The sequence below is a fragment of the Protopterus annectens genome, chromosome 2.part2, assembly GCF_019279795.1.
Source record: "Protopterus annectens isolate FY-2018-M chromosome 2.part2, PAN1.0, whole genome shotgun sequence".
NCBI classification, from domain to species: Eukaryota; Metazoa; Chordata; order Ceratodontiformes; family Protopteridae; genus Protopterus; species Protopterus annectens.
In genome coordinates, this window is record NC_056730.1 from 16,818,097 (window position 1) to 16,839,601 (window position 21,505).

General features: G+C 41.7%; 1 protein-coding gene across 1 annotated transcript in view; it reads right to left on the minus strand.

The window, feature by feature from the left end:
- AP3B1 (adaptor related protein complex 3 subunit beta 1) overlaps positions 1–21,505 on the minus strand; it is a 2,578,902-nt gene that overhangs the window by 2,134,431 nt on the left and 422,966 nt on the right. The window contains exon 7 of the mRNA XM_044063704.1: positions 11,114–11,296. Coding sequence (XP_043919639.1) covers positions 11,114–11,296 — 183 coding nt within the window. The remainder of the gene's footprint in view (positions 1–11,113; positions 11,297–21,505) is intronic.

The following is a 21,505-nucleotide window of genomic DNA, read 5'->3' on the forward strand; positions in this document are numbered from 1 at the left end:
ACACTTACCATGTAGATGTTCGAGTGTATTCACTGTTGCAGTCATTACATTTGGGTAATCTGCTGGCAGGTTGCCCTCAGTCGGCCTGAATAACAAAGTCTTGGGTCCTGCATCAGTTGCTGTCTCCTCTTCCATGACGTCAGGGGTATAAGACATGCAGCCGACGCCATTTTATTCAGTTTTTCTTGCCCCAGATGTCAGGTGCCCCCCGGATGGGGAGCAAAAAAAAAAAAAAAAAAAAAAAGTATATATATATATATATATATATATATATATATATATATATATATATATATATATATATATATATATATGTAATATGTAAAAAAAAAAAAAATATATATATATATATATATGTAAATGCACTTTCAGCAACATAAAGTTTACCTTCATCTAAAAGCAAATACACCACAAAGGCTTTAGAATATAGTGAAGGAAAGAGAAGTTATAGAAAAGGGGGATGGCGGGTGGGTAACCTGGACTGCAACAGTGAATACACTCGAACATCTACATTTATGGCAAGTGTACACAACTGTACTACGTTCCTCATGTTTCACTGTTGCAGTCATTACATTTGGGTAGAATCCCAAAGCTACGGATGGGAGGATGGAACTAGATAGCATTAGGAGCGGCCATAAGGCCCTGCAGAACTGCAGTGGCAAAGCCTGCCCTGGATTTGGAGAAGAGAGGCAAATGATAATGCTTTGTGAAGGTATGAACAGAGTTCCAAGTAGCAGCTTCTAGAATGTCTATGGTTGGAACGCCTCTGAGAAAAGCTGCTGAGGTAGAGGCAGCCCTGGTGGAATGTGACCTGATCCTCTTGGGCACAGGTTTACCATGGTGCAAGTAGCAGATACGAATGCAGCGGCTTATCCACTTAGAAATAGTCTGCTTTGATATAGCCTTCCCCTCTGATCCTGCAGCAAATGCCACCAGTAGTTGCTCAAACTTTCTTAGAGATTTGGTCCTGTTTAAGTAGAATCTTAGTTGTCTGTGTAGGCCCAATGAATGCAGAATCCGCTCCCCCTTGTTCTGCGGATTTGGGTAAAAAGTTGGCAGGTGGATTGTTTGGTTAAGAGCCACACTGGCTACCACCTTAGGCATAAAAGAAGGACTGGTCCTGACGGACACCCTGTCTGGGTAAAATGCAATAAAAGGCTCCACATGAGAGCCTGTAGTTCTGAAACCCTTCTTGCTGAAGTGATTGCCAAGAGGAAAACTGTTTTCCAATATAAAAATGTTATGTCCGCAGTAGCTGATGGTTCAAAGGGAGGCAGGGTGAGGCTTTTCCAGCATAAAATTGAGGTCCTATGCAGGAGTTGGTGATCTTCTGGGAGGCCTTAAATTTTTGGCCCCTCTAAGATACTGTTTAAGCAGAGGATGAGAAAACATGGGAGGCTCTGTGTTCTAATGAGCTGAGATGGCAGAGGCATGGATTTTTATTCAAGAAAAAGATAGGCCCTTGTCAAGCATCTCAGTCAAATATTGTAAAATATGAGGGATATTTGGCTTTGCTGTGTCCGTTCCTTGTGCTTGGTTCCAAGTACAGAATCTCTTCCATTTATCAGCATAACATTTTCTAGTACTAGGCCTTCTGGCTTCCAAAATGACATCCATCATAGATTTACTGAGAGGTGTTGTTTGAATAATTAAATGATCAGCCATGCTGCAAGGTTCAGAGTTTGGAGCCGAGTGCGCAGAATTTGATTGTTCTGCTGAGACAGCAGATGAGGTATATGAGGCAAGTAGCACGGAGGGAGTTGAGACATATTCCTTAGAATTGGGTACCAGTGCTGGCGAGGCCAGTCCGGAGCAATTAGGATCACTTTTTTTTTTTCTGTCTGACCTTTAGTAAGACCTTGGAGAGAAGAAACAGAGGGGGAAAGGCATAGACTGATAGGTTTTTCCAACTGAAGGATAGGGCATCCACTTTCCATGCTTGTCTGTGATAAGTCCATGTGCAGAATTTGTCTAGTTGATAATTTTGGGGAGAAGCAAATAGATCTATTTCTGGGCTCCCCCATTTCTGCGTTAACATGCTGAAGATTTGCGGATCCAGTTTCCACTCGTGTGGGTACATAAGATTTCTGCTTAGGTCGTCTGCCAGAGTATTTTGTTTTCCTGGCAGGAACCGAGCTTGAAGATGTATTTGGCAACTCAAAGCTGTGTTCCACAATGCTATGGCTAGTCTGCAAAGGGGGTAGCAATGTGTATCCCCCTGCTTATGTACCACATAACTGTGGTGTTGTCCGTCTTTATCAGTAGTTGTCCTGGATGAAGTAAGTCCTTGAATGCTGTCAGAGCATTCTGAACAGCTAGCATCTCTTTCTGGTTGATATGCAGATGCATTTGTTTTGGGCTCCATTTGCCCTGAATGCATCTCCCCGACAGGTGGGCCCCCCAAGCATAGTCTGATGCATCTGTAGTTAGGGTTTGGGTGGCAGGGGGTAGAGTGAATGACAGTCCCTTGTTTTGGTGACATGTCTCTGCCTACCAAAGAAACTCCTGTTGTAGGCAGACAATGAGAGGAATCATTGTTTCCAGACTGTGACAATGTTGACTCCATATAGGTACCATTGAAGTTTCCTCATATGCAGTCTTGCATATGGAATTAGTAGAATGCAGGATGCCATGAACCCCAAAGCCTGTAGAATTTGTCTTGCAGATAACTGGGTTTTTGTTGCCATTTGTTTTAAGTATGTTGTCAGTTGCGTTTGTCTGGCATAAGGTAAGCCATCTGGGCAGTTGTATTCAAGCTTGCACCCAAGAATGTAATTATTTGAGAGAGTACCAGTTGGGATTTCTTTTCGTTTACTGTGTACCCTAGGCATGTTAGAAGCCTTTTTACAAATGCCAGATGTTGAAAAAGAGTGTCCTTGTTCTCTACTTGAATGAGACAGTCCAGATAAGGATAAATATGTATGCTTCTTTGTCCGCAGAATGCAATTACTGGTGCCAGGCACTTTGTAAAGACCATGGGTGAGGCAGACAAGCCAAAGGACAGTGCAGAAAATTGGTAATGCAAAAAACCTGCCTTGAAGGGGAGGTATATTTTGCACAATTCCCTTATTGGGATATGCAGGTATGCCTCTTGCGTCAAGAGTCATTAACCAAGCGTTCCTGCCCAGCATAGGCAGTAGCTGTTGTAAAGTCAGCATTTTGAAGTTTGGAATGTCCAGGAACGTGTTCAAAATCTATAAGACCAGTATTGGACGCCAGGCATGGTCTTTTCTGGGTACCAGGAAAAGTCTTGAATAAAAACCTTGTCCTTTTTCCTTTTCTGGTACTGGTTGAATAGCCCCCATATCCATGAGGGACATAACTTGTTTCTGAGCCTCTGCCCATTGATTTTGTGGCAGCTGGCCAACCGTTTGGAATTGGCAAAGTATGGAAATTAAATTGTACTCCTGGGATACTATGTTTAGTACCCACTTGTCCTGGGTAATTAACTGCCAATTTTCAGCATTAAGTGCTAATTTTCCCCCCAAGGGGGCTGCCAAAAGATAAGTGCTTGGTGAAGGTAGAGGGAAGTCATTGAGACTGCTTAATGTAGGGTTGTGCTTTGTTTCCTCCAGATTTGGAGGTGGACGCACCCCATTGCTTTGACCTGTAAGAACCCTGTGATTGGTATCTAGAGCTTTTTGAGCACCTGGATTTGCCTTGAGGGGCTCTGTTGGACACAGGAAAGGACCAATTTTTAGTAGGCCAGTGCCTACTGAATCTGGGTGGCTGCACTTGTAAGAAATATTTTACAGTTTGCATAGATTTAGCTTTGTCTTCCATTTTCTTTAAAACCTCTTCTGCCTTATTACCAAACAGAGCATCATGCTGCAATGGGGCATCCAACAATTTAACTTTAATATGATCAGGTAGATTTTGCCCTTTGAGCAAGGCATGCCTTCTAATCACAGATCAAGTAACTGTGGCCCTGCTAGAGACCTCCAAGGAATCAAAACCACATTGCAAAGTATGCTTTCCAACCTGTTCTGCTGAATGCAATAATTCCTGTAATTCTTTATTTTGCACACAATCAGAAATCAACATCATTTTCTGTTTCAATAAGCCCATAACATGCTGTTGATATTTAAGTATATGAAACTGGCAGTTTAAGGCCCTAATTGCCAAAGTTGCAGACGTACAAACCTTCTTTCCCCATCTATCCAGCGCCCTGGAATCTCTATCAGAGGGGGTAGGATTTTTGGCTGTAGAGGCATTTACACCTTTGGGACCCTGTGAGATAGTCTCAGGATCAGCAGCAGGATTTTTGAATAGAAATTTGTGGGAGTCAGGAACCCTGTCTGTCTGGCTTACTAGGAGCCGGAGGAAGGGAATCAGGAGCCATGCTTGATTCCGAAAACACATCATCAACAACGTCTAATACAGGAGGTAGTGCCAAAGGCCTATGCTGAGGAAGAAGGAAATCCCTAAGCCTCTTTTTTGAGAAATCCTGACTCTCCCAATGAAAATGTTCCCATAAAGTATGCAAGGTTTCTCCAAAAGAATAATCCTCAGGAGGAGATGCAGATGGGATGGATTCTTCTGCATCAGAATCCTCATAGGGCGGAATAGAAAATTCCTGATAATTAGAGGAATCAGAAGAAATGGAAACCTGATCTGAAGATTCATAATCAGTGCCTTGCCTGGGCCTCTTAGCAGGTGGGGGTTGGGAACCCCTGATCAAGGTAATTAAGTCCTCAGCCATTTTGATCATCTGTTTTTTTGGCAATAGGGGGCTGAGCACATGGCTCATGCATCGGTTTTTTAGACACAGAAAATGTTTTTGATCTTGCTTTTGAGGCAGGCATCGGTTTTATATAAAAATGTTGAGGCCTGAAAACACCCTCAGAAGCCGGTGCCTGCTCAGCGGCTCCAGACCCATCCAAGGAAGAGACATCCGCGGGGTTCAATACTCTGAGAATCTTGCGGCATACCGGACTCCGTATGGGTCTCGGTAGAGGCCTGCAACTGAAAAGTAGCAAGGTATCAGGGGCTGTGAAAACGCCTCACTGAGTACCAGTGGACCGGCGACTGGCTTAGGAGAAGTTTCATCGTCGGTTTTGGACCTCGACGGTCTGTCTCTGTCTTTTTCTTTGCGTTTTTTTGTGAACACTGATAGTCGGATTGCTAACCGATGACATTTCAGGGTAATTAAATCTGGATCCAAAATATTTAGAAGCAAAAATATACAGATGCTTAATAGTGCATTGGTTAAATCTAGCACAAAACTGACAGCAAGGCACTTTATGATCTGGGCCTAGGCAAGGAATACAGTACAAATGAAAATCCTTATTAGGTATTTGCTTCCCACAAGTAATGCAATTATTGACCTTTAATGACATCGGTAAGGAGCAAGAAAAATTTTCCCCAACGGGGTACTTAGCTTTAGTTGAAGACTTCGGTTCTGAAACTCGAATGCGAAAATTTTAGGAGTCGGCTGACTGGCACTTGCGAACTGCTTCTGCTTCGGGGACCGCGCGGCAAGGAAGACTGAATAAAATAGCGTCAGCTGCATGTTTTATACCTCTGACAACCTGACGTCATGGAAGAGGAGACAGCAACTGACGTAGGACCCAAGACTTTGTTATTCAGGCCAATTGAGAGCAACCTGCCAGCAGCTCACCCAAATGTAATGACTGTAACAGTGAAACACGAAGATCATCAGCACAGGCCAACTGGTGATCCTCAAAAGCCTCAAAGGAGTATACTCTTCAGCAGCTTGAAAGTTCTGAAGGGCTTCCTACGGAAGGCTGACAAATGATGCGGCATTCAGATGGCATCTGCTAAACAGACTGAACTGAAAGTATACTGGATATTTTGCACTTTACAAAGACACCCAAGGAAAGACAGAGACGCAGCAAGTAATCTCTGGCTTCTATAACGCACTCCCTCATACTGGCAAGGAGACAATCATCTGTGTATGGGAACACTCTGATCCACTTGAGTTGCGGATGTGCTGCGACTACTTCCATGCCATTGGTAAACAATTGGGGGTGTTGTGGTGACACCAAAGGGCAGGGCACTGAACTGGTAATGTCTGGCTTCCAGATGGAAGTGCAGATATCTCCACGTAACTCAGCTATTTTGATGTTTAAATAGGCATTTTGGTGATATATCAAGCACATCCAATCATTTGCTTTTAGATATGGGAGAGTCACCTACACTGTGACTATTCTGAAGGCAGTCTTTCTGATGTAGGTGTTTAGGCAGATGAAATTCAATATTAGCTTGAGGTGCTTGTTTTTCTTGGACAATTACAGGAAACTGGAATGGATTCCAGACCAGCACTAGACTGGTGGAATGCTATGTGTGTTTTTCCTTAGAGAAAGAATTTCTCTTCTGGTCACATTTTGTTGGTGGGGTAGAATATTTGGAAGCAGTCAAGTCTGATGATGTGGTGACTGGGAAAAGGGTTTATGGATATTCTCTCTCTCAACCGAAAATCCTGCATGAAGGCCATCCATGCAGGAGTGTGTGTGTGTGTGTGTACACACATATATATATATATATATATATATATATATATATATATATATATATCTCAAAGGACTGATGCTGGGTCTTCTTAGACCATAACAATTTTGACCACCTTCTGATTCTTACTGAAGTGTCATTCTGAGGGAACACAAATTTGACTCCAATGGCAGATAGTCTTGACTTACTGCTCACATATCATTAAATTTTCCTTTATGATTAGTCCAAAAAGGAAAGAACCACACTGAAAAGCATTTCTAAAGGACACTTTAAATTTATCCACAAAGATGCAAAGGTGAAGACAGGTTAGGCACCTCATCATGATCAACTATACCTGCCATCCTACTGCTCCAATGATTGCAATGTGCATCAGAAGGTTGGAAATACTCAGCATTGCCACACCGTAGTCTCCAACTATTTATATGACTCCTCTACAGAGAGGTTCCTTAGAGATAGCAAGTAAAGCCTGTTTTGCTACATCCCCCTTGAAGCAGTTCATGTGAAAGGCATAATTTAATGCTCTTAAGGTAAAGGTGCCAAAGATGTAAGCATGCTTCCCCATCCTGTCCATCGTCAGAGACTCCTTGTTAAGTGAATGGACAGCTACTGCTTCATCAGATAGCTTTTTTCTGGAGGCTGTTACTACATCCAAGAAAGTCCATTAGAAGACCCTTGGATCAGTGCTGCCTATTGCTGGGGGGAGGGGATGATTTTATCAGGTTTTCTGTGAACAGGATCCACAGAATCAGCCTCCTGCCATGTCCTCCTTGTGGTCAAATCAAGGAGACGGTCAGCAGGAGGGGCCACAGGAATAAGCCTCCATCAACACTTTATCATCCTGACAGGGAGGTCAGTGTCTAAGGTGAAAGACTTCATAGGGGAAAGTTCCTTTTGCATGCTGCCTTTTTTGCAATGTCAGGGGATCTGACTCCTCAGACAATCGCAATATAGCCTGCACAAGTTTTTAAAGCTACTTTATGTGCTCTGCCCAAACAGGATTAGATGCAGACTGCAGGATTTCTCAGGATGGAGTTGGCACTGTTGAAGGCTGAGTCGTGTACTAGCTGGAGAAGCAGTCATCCTCTCCATGATCCCACATGCTGATCCAGAATCAAATAGTACTGGAAATGCTCCTCCATGGATCCACATCCATACCAGCTGAAGTTAATGTTAATAGCACCAAAGGAGGCTTGCCTGACACAGAAAATGTGGTTGGCCAAGGAGAGGCCCTGAAGCTTCTATGGCCATGGTGTCTGACACGAAAAGGGTCACCATCTGTTATGCCACACCAGACAGTGCCAAAAACCTAGTAACAAACACTTAGACAAATCAGAATGGAGTCCAAGGGAAGAGTCCCATTCAGTTCCAGGCACACAGACTGTGGAGGTTTATTCTGTACCAAAACCACTGGATACACAGCATGGACAGGGAAAGGAGCCCATAAAGTGGATGAAAAGCCAGTTCTACCCACTAGATCCAGAGGGGAAATGGGATGGCACCGAGTTCAGCTACAGTCTTAGTAACAACTCTCATCATCGCTCCTCAATTTAATTCACTAATGTTCCAGAATGACATAACAGACCTTAGAAAGCAAAAGGTGACCTTGACAGGAGTTAAGGTACTCCCACTAGGATGAAAGTCTGCTTGTAGTAGCTGGGACCTGTCAGGAATTATTATGGGTTCTAACACAGAAGAGGTGCAAGGAAGCTCCTTAGCTGTAGGTAGCTGAGTTTCTGTTTCCAACCTAGACACTTTAGGTGTGAAAGAAGGAATGGAGTCACTAGATTTTGTTTCTGGATTCCTAATTCCTAGCTGCTTTTTCTTTTTCATTTTACTTCTCTCTCCTAGGCTTTTAAGAGTCTGGATCCTGGAGGAGGAGGAGGAGGAGACCTTTTATAATAAGTTTATTGTGATGATCAGAAGATTATCTCGACCCAAAAGCCTTGCAAATTGTGCAGTCTGCCCTGGGATGTTCTGGCTTAAAGTACATGGCGCAGAGGTTGTGTGTCCCCTAAACTGAAATTTTATGGCCATATGTACATAAATATATATCCTGCTTTTTTCTTAAAGATTGGGCCTACAGCCAAACAGAGTAACAACGAGAGAGAAAGAGAGAAATTACTTGGCTATCTACTACAGCTACCAAATTGACAAAGTTGCCGAGAAGCCATACACCAAAAAGCTAACAGGCAAAAATACTAAGGAAAATTGAAATGAAGCCGTATTTAGCTGCTATGTAAATTAACGTCTAAGGAGAGAAGAGCCCAGGGGGATTATGGGAGAGACAAATTCTTAAAGGAGCTTAAGGCTAGGAGCTATATCACTGCTGAATCGGATCTGACAAACAACTTCAGATCCAATAGTCAGATCGGACGGACACAAGAATCCATATGTAGTATCACTTATTAGCATTTCTTTTCCAATCTTTACCATTGATCTCAAACATCTCCCCCTTACAATATACATCCCATAGGTACCTCAAGTCTTTTTTGTACTTTTTTGTAATCCACATTACATAGTGTTACGGATTACCAACTTTTCAGAAAGAAATCTTTCCAGTTGCTCATAAAAAATATAAATATTCAACTACAAACTTGCTCATATTTTACACCTGACTTCAACCATTCATTTAATACCACCAAAACCTACTGCAACCCTTTCCTTTCTCCTTCTATCTCCACTATTCTAACTAAAAAGGCATACCTTCCTCTTCTTCCCTTCATCCTGTTAAAACTTATCTTATTTCCTTTAAACAAGTTTCTCTTGCTGGCCTTTCATAGCTCCCTGTCACCTCCATATAAATTTCTTTTTCACGTCTATACCATTCACTCGTAGGTTCATAGGTTCATACTAGGCTATCTGCCCTAGGGCATTTATAAGCCTAGCCAGAGTGTGTTTGGCTTTCGCCACCCATTTTAAATTAATTTTGCTATGCCCTTTTTCAAGGTTAGTATACTGTGCCTCTGTCTAACAGTGACACAGAAGTGATACCAGGGGTAAACCTACGATCTCCCATCCACTCATCAAGATTCCTCTTGAACAGAGTCAATGAGGGACTCTGCCTAACGTGGACTCTCTATCTTTAAATACAGCACACTATACTTTTCTTTCAAAATTTAATAAAAATCCTCATACTTAAATTCCTTCTATCATTACATTCAATGTATTACAAATATCTCTGTATCTATTAATTTCTTTACCGTGCTTAATAATTTAATTGTTCTCTTGAATTTCTGACCATACTACCATATGAACTGGGAAAAAAAAAACAGCTTATTCTTATCCATCCCCATTAACTTCCTGTAGTTTATTTGAAAATATAATAAAATCTGTTCCTATTCACAGATTTCCTGTTTCCTCTCACTGCAGTTTCTGGCTTCAGGGCTTTTCATGAACAGCCTACATGTCAAGCTTACATCCATGTAGATTACAACAGGTGCTTCGGTTATCTCTCAGATCGTCTACACTGTTTAAGTGTGTGTGTGTGTGTGTGTGTGTGTGTGTGTGTATCCTATGATGGAATGACATCCAAACCCAGGATAACTTCTAACCCTTATACACACTGAGCTCCAAGACAAGCTCTGGTTACCTGCAACCTTGAGAAACATAAATCAGGTATATGAAAATGAATTAATGTAAAACAGACAAGCACAGTGTAGCAGTGTTGGTGATAACTCTGCAGTTCTTGAATATCACATTGTTAACTAACTAATGTACAAACCAAAATGCAAAAATGCCTTGTGCAGAAATGTGATATGAAAGCAATAGTTTTGTACAGTGGAATGCACAAGAGAATTCCATTTCACTACAAATGCCTGATTCATAAATATGACCTGTATCAAATAGTATCTGGTATGGCTTAGTGGTAAATCACTGTCTATGGTGTGCAGGGTCCTGGGTTTGAGCCTTGCAGGAGCTGTTTAGGGTGGGAGGTTGGCATAATGGTTAAGGTGTCTGCCTTACAGAGACAAGGTGCAGGGTTTGATTCTCATATGGGGTAAATGGCTAAGTTTAAAATAACCTACAAGGGCAGTTAGCCTAGTACTAATCTATGAACCTATGAGGTCCACATAGTGCTGGAGATGGTTGGACGCCACATTTTTCATTTTTTTTCCCCTATAACATGGCAGAATGATACCAGTCTTTCACAATGAACAATAAACTGCTCAACTAATATAAAACTTTGACAAGGATGTGCCATGCTTCCAGGAATGCCCTTAGCACTGCCAGGCACTTCCACCTGCAGCTACATTATGCAAACTTATTTGTTTAACAGCAGATCGGAGATCATGTACTCAGCAAAAAAACTATATAGTCAATCATATTTCAAATTTTAGCACTGAAAGTATATAGGGTAAAGTACAACATAAGGGGTCTTCCATTATGTTATGCTACATCATGGTGAAGTACTTTTTATGTTCATGCTGCCATAAGCATTACAGTGTGCCTGCAACATTTATGCAAACTGGAATCCTTTGTAAATTCCTTTCCACAATTACTTATAAGAAATGTACTGTTGTAAATGAATACAACACAGATTTTGAGTTTAAAGCCAAGACATGCTGATATCTCATTTACATGTACTTTGTAATGCATGCTGGAAAGTTATTTACAAGTATTTCTGCAGTGATATATTGCTTACCATCTTCCAGGGATTAACAAACTGGGTCCGTGCATATCTGGTCAGCATGTGGATAATAACGACCTGCCCCCACTCCTCTACATCCACAAGCAAATTGCAAAGCTTCCGATAGTTTTTATGAATCAGGTCTATCCTTTCTGGACAAATCTCTTCAAAGGCCATCACAACACTTCCAGCAACAAGCTGTAAATAAGGCAGAAAAATACTGAACTGAGTAAATGGAAAAATTCATGCACAGCTAGCTGTAAGTAAGATATTAAAGTGCACAATAGTCTCACACACAGTTCTGGAATACACATCCTTGTATGCGATATATTTCTTTAACCAAATTTTACACTTAAATTAGCCTCTCAGAATCTCCTGCATTCAAGATGTCAAAAAGTTGTGACCATTAATTTACAAAAGTTTTTTTTCTACACCTTTAAATGTACACTTTGTACAGCTTTATGATACTATATATTTCATGTATATTTCAAATATACATTTAATGAAACGCGTATGTGTAATGCTCTTGGTGTGTGATTGTGTGCACGGATGTGTAAATACATATCACTGCTTCCAATGGGAACACTGCTACAAACAAACTGGAAGCTTTAATCTCTGAAGTTTGTTTTCTTTTTCCAGGTGTCTGCCCAACTAGGCTTTACTATAAGCACAGAGAATGGAGTCTTACGTAGGTGTCATGCATATGAAACAAGACATAAACCAGGAGCTGGAAAGGTGGTGACTGCAGTTTTCCCCATTTTCCCCTCTCATTCCCAGAAAATGCAGAGATTCTAAGAACTGATGCACTCCTTGTCCTCCAAGACATATTAACCACATTCCTGAACATGACCAGTTTCTGCTAGGAACTGTGTGTGTATGAACAGGCCATAGTCCTCTCCCCAACAACATAACTCTCTACCTGCAAACAATGAAAATAGGTACAAAGAATGTTGGAAAGTAGGTTCAACCAGTGAAAAATAAGGACACCTTATTAGCAAAATATTTGTATAGTAGAAGACGTATAGCTTCTCCCTATTCCAGTAAGATTGTGGGATGTTACTCAGATAAACAAGTTTAAACATCTAAATGTGGCACAAATGATGCAAAAATGCAAGAATATCAAAGGTACGCAAAAATATGTAGTTTTTAATGAACTTTGCAAAAATCTACTTCATAAAATTGTTTATTTTGCTTATGGGAAAAAAAAGATGCAACATGTGGATTCTTCTTCTTATTGGTGCCACCAGTATGTTCATTTTGTATGGTTTCCTGCATTCACAACATGTTCAAATTGTGAGATGGTGAGGAGAAGAGAACAGGTAAAGTTATTCGAAATGTCACGTGAAGGGGTAAACTAAGCCAGTCTAAAGGAACAGCCAATCTGAAACAGGTACAGTTGAGAGATCTGCTCAGGAGACATCACAGACCATCAGTTCTGTCTTAACTTAGTCACCCAATTCCAAAACCCAGTTTACTGGTACAAAAGACAAAAACATCCAACTTTTGTGTCAGTGGGCTGTCTAGAAGATTCTAGGCTTTATCAGCTCTTTCCTGGTAGGCTAATCTTGCAGATGAAATGTCAATTAAAACCATTTATGCAGTTTAGGAGAGACATCACTGCATCTGGAGTTGTAGGCAGAGGGATAAAAATTCCACTAACTTTGCTGAGTACACTGAAAACATGAGTGAGAAGAGTAGCTTCTACATACTTCAGTTAAATAAGGTATTGAGTCATGCACTGGCAATCCTCTCAAACCACTACTACGACTTCCTAGACCCTACAGAAACTCACCCTGCAATAACTATAAAGATGCTTGTCAGGAATATCTTGCAGCAGGTCCCAGCCTTCATAGCAAGTGCTGTATCAGCAGGGTACCAATTCAGACCTGCTCTATGTATCAGCAGGGTATACCAATTCAATCCTCCTCTATGCATCAGCAGGGCGTACGAATTCAGTCCTGCTCTATGGTACCACTCCAACAAATTCCTCAGTGATCTTTGTTCTTATGATTTCAAGCAACATTCTCCGTCTGATGCAGTAAACAAATATGAAAAAGCCAGAAAGGAAGCACCAACAAGGAAAATTCCAAACATTAGACACAGAGTTAAATCCACAAGAAGAGGGAGAAAAAAGAAAAATAAATTAGCTCTTCTTCAAGACACAATGTCTAGACACGGGACTGCTGTGGAATGGTCAAAATAAATTGTTTGTATTCATTAAAGTCAATTTTGGAGACTCAGACAAAGCCGCCATCATATCTTGAAGTTGCAGAGCAGCACAGCCTAACACTATGTGGCGCTCCAGCTGAATTTACAGCTGAGGTGACTTCTGGGTAGAAGCTGAATGTTATCAGTGTGTCTGCATGGGTTTTCAATGGGTTCTTTGATTGTCTCCCATATCTCAAAAATGCTACAGGCTAACTGGCAAACTCTCGAATTGTTTGTAGATATCAGTGCCATTACTCAGGGACTGACTATGAGAGAGAGAGAGAGAGAGACACAGACAGTGTGTGTGTGTGTGTGTGTGTGCGCGCGCGTGTGTGTGTGTGTGTATGTGCGTGCCCTCATGCATGCAAGATACTTCTCAACAGGCACAACTGAAAAGTCTGGAGAATGACTCTTGAAAAGTTGGTGCAATTGACCAAAAATCCAGAAATTTGTCAACAACAAAATCTGCATACTAATTAGTAGAACTACTCACACTTTTAGTAGGATTGTGGGACACCACCACTCAGAAATGTATAATGACATTGTAGTTTGACAGCCAACAAAGATTAGCCTGGTAACTTCAGTATAATATTTAGTGCATGCCACTGCTACGCAAAAGAAACTCACTGCCAAATTACACATTTGTTCTTCATGAAAATATAACCACCATCTCTACTGTTTGTCAACCAATGCTCAGAATATCAAAACAGGAGGGTCACTGAGTTGATTTAGTGAACCTGAAATTTGGAGAACAGCACAGCATGGGTGTTATGTTTTGTCTTACTTTATCTCTCTTTTTCTCCAAGTTTATTCACACTTATAATTACTATATTTTTGTGTGTTTTGCCACACTGAGCTTTTTGATGTTTTGAGTGGCAACCTCCTGAGGTTTTAGAATGGGTTAGATTAATCCTACATCAATTAAATTAAATACAACTACTCATACTACATACCCCATCATTTGTACTTAGTTAAGGTCAAACTCTACAGCCATTTCTGTATATCATGGCAATGAAATACTTCAAACAAGAAATCTTTCACCTAGTTTTCCAGACACGTTTATAACAATGACAAGATAAAGTACAGTTTTGTACCTACCATAAATGTAGATGTTCTAGTGTATACACTGCTGCAGTCATTATACTTGGGTTATCCTGCCGTCAGGCGGATCCCCAGTCGTCCTGAGTTCCAAAGTCTTGGTCCGGCGTCGGTTGCTGTCGCCTCCTCCCTGACGTCAGTGCGACAGGGGTATATAAGATGCAGCCGACGCCATTTTCTTCAGTTTTTCTTGCCCCAGATGTCAGGTGCCTCTAAATAGGTAGGCAATTCCAATTGCTAATAAAACATACATAAGAAAAGCAAAAAACAACTTACAGCTACCAGCAAATACTCTCCCCCATAGGTAGTAAGGGTAGAAGACATAGGTACGTACCAGCCAGTAAGAGGGGAAGGAGGGAGGGGAACCTGGACTGCAGCAGTGTATACACTCAAACATCTACATTTATGGTAGGTACAAAACTGCACTATGTTCATCGTGTTACACTGCTGCAGTCATTATACTTGGGTAGAATCCCAAAGCTGAGGTAGGGTGTCTGGCTGTATAAGGCATTAGGGGTGGCTATAAGGGCCTGCAGCACTGCAGTGGCGAAGCCAGCTCTGGATTTAGAGTATAGAGGCAGATGGTAATGCTTGGTGATGGTATGTACAGAACTCCAAGTTGCTGCTTCCAAAATATCCTTGGTAGGTACTCCCCTGGGGTAGGCAGTTGAAGTGGCTGTTGCCCTGGTGGAGTGAGATCTAATGCTGCTAGGTACAGGTTTTCCATGGTATGTGTAGCAGAAATGTATACAATGTCCTACCCATTTTGAAATAGTCTGTTTTGAAATAGCTTTTCCCTGTGCTCCTGCAGCATATGCTACCAATAATTGCTCAGATTTTCTGAAAGCTTTGGTTTTGTCCAAGTTGAAGCATAACTGCCTGTGAATGTCCAAAGAGTGCAGTAGTCTCTCCCCTTTATTCTGTGGTTTAGGATAAAAAGTTGGCAGGTGAATAGTTTGGTTTAGAGCCACACTGGATACAACCTTTGGCATACACGTAGAGTTAGTTCTTAAAGAAACCCAGTCCTTGTGGAAACTGAGAAAAGGTTCCACTGCCATTAGTGCCTGTAATTCTGAAACTCTTTGTGCTGATGTTATTGCCAGGAGCAGAGCAGTTTTCCAAGAGATATATTTTAATTCTGCTGTGTTAGCTGGCTCAAAAGGAGGTAAAGTTAGTTTTTCCAAAACAAAGTTGAGGTCCCAAGTTGGAATAGGTGCTCTATGGGGCAGTCTTATGTTCTTAGCCCCTCTGAGGTACTGTTTTAACAGAGGATTAGAGAAAATTGGTGGATCCGTGTTGTAATGAGCAGAGATGGCAGAGGCGTGGATCTTGATGGATGAGAAGGAGAGGCCTTTGTCCAGCATCTCAGTTAAGTATTGTAGTATCTGGGGAATGTTTGGGACAAGAGGGTCAAGGCTGTGAGCTTGGTTCCAGACACATAATCTCTTCCTTTTATCCGAATAGGCTTTCCTGGTACTAGGCCTTCTGGCCTCCAGAATGACATCCATATCGCTTTGGAGAGAGGCATTGCTTGCTTGACTAAGGAATCTTCCATGCAGCTAGGTTTAAGGTCTTTAGCTGGCTGTGTAGTATTTGATTGTTGTGCTGAGTCAGCAGATGTGGGATTTGAGACAAATTCCAGGGTGGTTCTTGTGCTAAACTCCTTAAGATTGGGTACCAGTGCTGGCGTGGCCAGTCTGGTGCAATCAGGATCATCTTTGGCTCTTCTTGCCTGGCTTTTATGAGTACCTTTGGCAGGGCAGGCAGTGGTGGGAAAGCATATACTTGTAGGTTCTCCCAGCTGAATGAGAGGGCATCCACTTTCCATGCTTGTGGATGGAAACTCCTTGTGCAGAATTTTTGTAGATGGCAGTTTATTGGGGATGCAAACAGATCTATGTCCGGGCTCCACCATTTCTGTGTTATCATTCTGAATATTTGTGGATTCAATTCCCATTCGTGGGGATCCATGATGTTTCTGCTTAAGTCGTCTGCCAGTGTGTTTTTCTCTCCTGGCAGGAATTGTGCTTGCAGATGAACTTGAAGGTTTACAGCTGTGTTCCACAAGGTCATGGCTTGTCTGCATAGGGGGTAGGAGTGAGTGCCCCCTTGCTTGTTTATGTACCACATAACTGTGGTGTTGTCTGTCTTTATCAGTAGTTGTCTTGGATGCAGCAGGTCTTTGTAAGCTATAAGGGCATTTTGTACAGCTAGCATCTCTTTTTGATTGATGTGAAGATGCCTTTGTTCTGCGGGCCACGTGCCTTGAATACATTTGCCTGCCATGTGTGCTCCCCAGGCGTAATCCGATGCATCTGTTGTCAGTGTTTGCCTGTTGGGTTGTGTAAAAGGCTGTCCCTTGTTGAGGTGACAAGCTTGAGCCCACCACTGAAACTCCTGTTGAAGGCAAGGGATTAGTGGTATAACTGTTTCCAAACTTTGACAGTGCTGAGACCATACATTCTTTAGGTACCATTGTAGTTTCTCATATGCAGTTTGGCATATGGAATTAGTAGTATGCAGGATCCCATGTAACCCAAGGCCTGCAGAATTTTTCTTGCAGGGAGTTGGGTCTTTGTTACCATCATTTGAAAGTATTGAATCAGTTGTCCTTGCTTGTCTGGTGTGAGATATGCCATCTGGGCCGTTGTGCTCAAGCTGGCACCCAGGAATATAACCTCTTGTGAGGGCACTAGTTTTGATTTAATTTCGTTTACTGTGTACCCCAGGCAACTTAATAACTTTTTTACAAACGCCAGATGCTTTAGAAGAACGTCCTTGCTCTCTGCTTGAATCAGGCAGTCGTACAGGTATGGGTAAATTTGAATTCCTTAATGTCTGCAAAATGCAATTACTGGTGCCAGGCACTTTGTGAAGACCCTGGGCGCAGTAGATAAGCCAAAGGGCAGTGCAGAGAATTGGTAGTGCATTGAACCAGCTATGAATCTGAGGTATCTTCTGCAGTTTTGTCTGATAGGGACATGCAGGTATGCCTCCATGAGGTCCAAAGTCATGAGCCAAGCTTTCTTGCCCAGCATGGGAAGAAGCTGCTGTAATGTCAACATTTTGAATTTCAGAACATCCGGTTAAGTGTTTAGAGATGAAAGATCCAGAATGGGCCTCCAGGCTTTGTCCTTTCTGGGTACCAGAAATAGTCTTGAGTAAAATCCTTGTCCTTGCTCCTGTGATGGTACCTTTTGAATAGCTCTCATATCCATTTTTGAGCCTCTGCCCATTGATTTGGTGGCAGATTTGGTATTCCTTTTAACCCTGGCAGAGTGTGAAAGTGGAACCTGTAACCTTGAAATACAATGTTGAGAACCCATTTGTCTTTGGTGATCATTTGCCAATTGTGGTAGAAGAGTGCCAGTTTTCCTCCCAAGGGGGCTGCCAAGAGGGATTTGTTTGGCAGCTGTAGTGGGAAGTCATTGGACCTGCTTTTTATATGGTTGGGGCCTGTTTTCCCCTTCTTTCTGGCCTGATGCAAGCCATTGTCAAGGCCTATAATGGCCTTGTGTTTGACCTCTACCTCTTGGACGTCTGTATCTTCCCCTTTGAGGTCTGTCTGTAATTGGAAAGGACCAATTCTTGGTTGGCCAGTTTCTGCTAAATCTAGGAGGCTGAACCTGTAAGAAATCCTTCACCGTTTGCATAGATTTTGCCTTATCCTCCATTTTCTTTAATACCTCTTCTGCCTTAACTCCAAACAACACATCCTACTGCAAAGGTGCATCCAATAATTTTGCTTTAACATGATCTGGTAACGTATGTTCTTTTAACCAAGCATGTCTTCTAATGACAGAGCCTGTAACTGCTGCTCTACAGGAGGCCTCTAGAGAATCAAAACCACATTGCAAAGTATGCTTTCCCACTTGTTCAGCTGCATGCAATAAATCCTGCATTTCTTTAAAATTAGGAGGATCTGATTCTGGAAGCATTTTCTGTTTTAACTGAGACAGTAAAAATTGCTGATATTTTAGCATGCAAAACTGGCAATTTAAGGCTCTCATTGCTAAAGTTGCAGACGTATATACTTTATTTCCCCATCTGTCTAATGCTCTGGAATCTCTGTCAGAGGGAACTGGATTCTTGGCTGATGAGGCCTTAACTCCTTTGGGTCCCTGAGAAATAATTTCTGGGTCAGCTACAGGGCTTTTATACAAAAATTTATGAGAGTCAGGGACTCTGTAGTATCTGTCAGGTTTAACAGGGCAGGAGGTAAGGAATCAGGATTTAAGCCGGATTCAGTATACACATCATCCACAATACCTAACACTGATAGAATAGCAAGGGGTCTGTGTTGAGGTAATAAAAGGAAGTCTCTGAGCCTTTTCTTGGATTCTGAGTAATCCTGGCCTTCCCAGTGGAAATGCTCCCTCATGGTATGTAGGGTTTCCCCAAAGGAGTAGTCCTCAGGCGGTGAGGCTGATGGAATCGATTCCTCAGCATCAGAATCCTCACAAGGGGGTAAAGAGTATCTGAGATCTGAGGATGAATCAGAAGAGATGGACACCTGGTCGGATGAGTCATAGTCTGCATCCTGTCTAGGCCTTTTATCAGGAGGGGGATGGGACCCCCTGATCAGAGTGATTAGGTCTTCGGCCATTTTGAGCATTTGTTTCTTAGGCAATATTTGTTTCTTAGGCATGGAGGCCTGTCCTGGAGAATGCTGTATTTGTTTCTTAGATTTTAAAGGAGGCTTAGACTTAGCTGAGGGTTTAATGCTTAAATGAGTAGGTCTGAAGACACCCACTGAAGCTGTGGGTTGCTCAGCTACTCCGGATCCTTCTGAACGGTTAGTCTCGGTAGGCTGAATAACTTGTGCGTCCGAAGGCCCAGCCATCTCCACGTGGGAGTCAGAGGCGGCCTGTGGTTCTACAGAAGCGGTCATCAGGGGCTGTGAAGGCGCCTCGCTGAAAAGCGGAGAACCGGCGACTGGCCTAGAAGAGGCTTCGTCATCAGTTTTAGGCCTCGGATGCCTATCCTTGTCTTTGCGCTTTTTGTGTACTCAGGTTGTCGGAAGTTCCGACGGCATGGTATAATTGAATTTTCTACCAAAATAATGTCGGGCAAAATCAAACCGACATTTAATAGTGCGCTTGTTAAACCTAGCACAAAACAGACAACCAGTGACGTTGTGGTCTGGGCTTAGGCATGAGATAACAATAGGAATGGATATCCTTATGAGGTATTTGCTTCCCACAAGAAATACAGTTATTAACTTTTACTGACATCGGTCTGAGGCAAGAAAAAGTTTCCCCAAAGGGGTCCTTAGCTTTGTAGAAGATTTCGGTTCTGGATTCGGAATGAAAATCTCAGGAGACTGCCGACCGACACTTGCGAACTGCTTTTACTTTGGGCACCGCGCGGCAAGAAAGACTGGGGAAAATGTCATCGGCTGCATCTTATATACCCTTGTCCCACGAGTGCAGCAGTGTAACACGATGAACATCCTGAATGATGACAAGGTAACTTAAAAAAATGACAGATCAGATAATTACAGATAATTATATTTAGATTGCCATGCAGATCTTACACAGCTATTCTAAAATTAAAGCTGCATTTACACAAACTAATAATACAGTCATCACCAAAGGGCACATGTCTATTCCAAATCCTACATAACAAAGTAAGCAGTGTGACATCATACAAGAGGTAATATAACATAGCAGTACACGTGCAATCTAGTACATGGATTTTACTAAAGGCCTGCACCATAGTAGGGTGCGCAACAGAGCTCCAGCAAACAAAATAAAGTGTAAATTTTTCTTAGCATAATGCACACTTGATTGACAGAGCCACCATTCTGAAATGCCACTGAATAAAAATGCAAAAGGTTAGCTGATACACATTATATAAATTTGACCTAGGGTCAAGATTAAATATCCATAGTGAGAACTGCTTATCATATCTATTTTATTATTTGATCTTAATGGCATATCAGTCTCAGCGATGTCCAACATTAAAAAAAAATCCTAAAAACTGGAACTTTGGCCTGATTAGTGATACCAGTGTTAACTGGATGGGGTAATGAAACAGTTTGACTTATTTTGACTATTTAAGGTCTAGTGAGGAAACTATTATGAAACTAAAGTCAAGGGCTTCATCAGATACCAAATGATGATAGATTAATATTAATACTGATATCAATATTGGTACTTGTGTTGATTTAATATTTACCTCAATACATTAATATTAGCTCCGTACAACACTGTCAAAAGAACTACGAGTTTTTCAACTGAGACAGTTTGTTGTCTTGTATTTATTGATTAGTAGTGTGGTATGCGTCGTACTTTGAGGTATGCTTGCTTGGTTATATGTTTATGTAAAGAAGCATCAGGTGCGATAAAAAGGTAAGATCTTTTGTTTGTTATAGTGGTAGAAAAGTAAACCTAAATTTCTCGGTTCCCATCTAAGGAGGTTGTGGTAAGAAAGTGTATGACTTTCACCAATTAACAATTCATTTAACTCTTTGTAAAGATGCATTTCTGGATTATGTGACCTTGGTCTTCAGGTATACCTTTTGCAAAAAACTGCATCACTGAAATCTGGAATGTGGGGACCGAAACAACCACCTGCCCAGAGTGCGGAGAACAGGTAATGAACAGAAATTACATTCAAGTTCAGAACCCCAACAGCCTTACAAACTTATAAAAAGCACTAAATCTGACAGTGGGTAAAGCAGAGATCAGTCAGACCTATTCTGCACAAACTAACAGTTTAAGAGAGCTAAAAGGATTCAAATTCAGACAAGCTTTCACTGCTTAGACTCCTATAAACCTGAATCTGACAAGTGCAGCTCCTTAAAAATTCTCTAAGGAGAAAGATGACAGAACAATGGCTACAGTCTAGAAAATAACACAACTACTTCTTGTTGGCTTTCTTGGATTCCCCCCGTCTCGTAATCGCATTCACTCAGTCACGGCTTTATTGACTGTTGATAATTTCATAGGACTAGTGATATGATTGGGGGGGGGGGGTAGTAAAAAAATTGCACAAAATGTAATTTAAATTAACTACTCAGAATTTTGTGGCACTGGCACCCTGTTATTTTAAGACCAAATTCATGACTTTCCTGCAAATGCTGGACAGTGAAAAGGT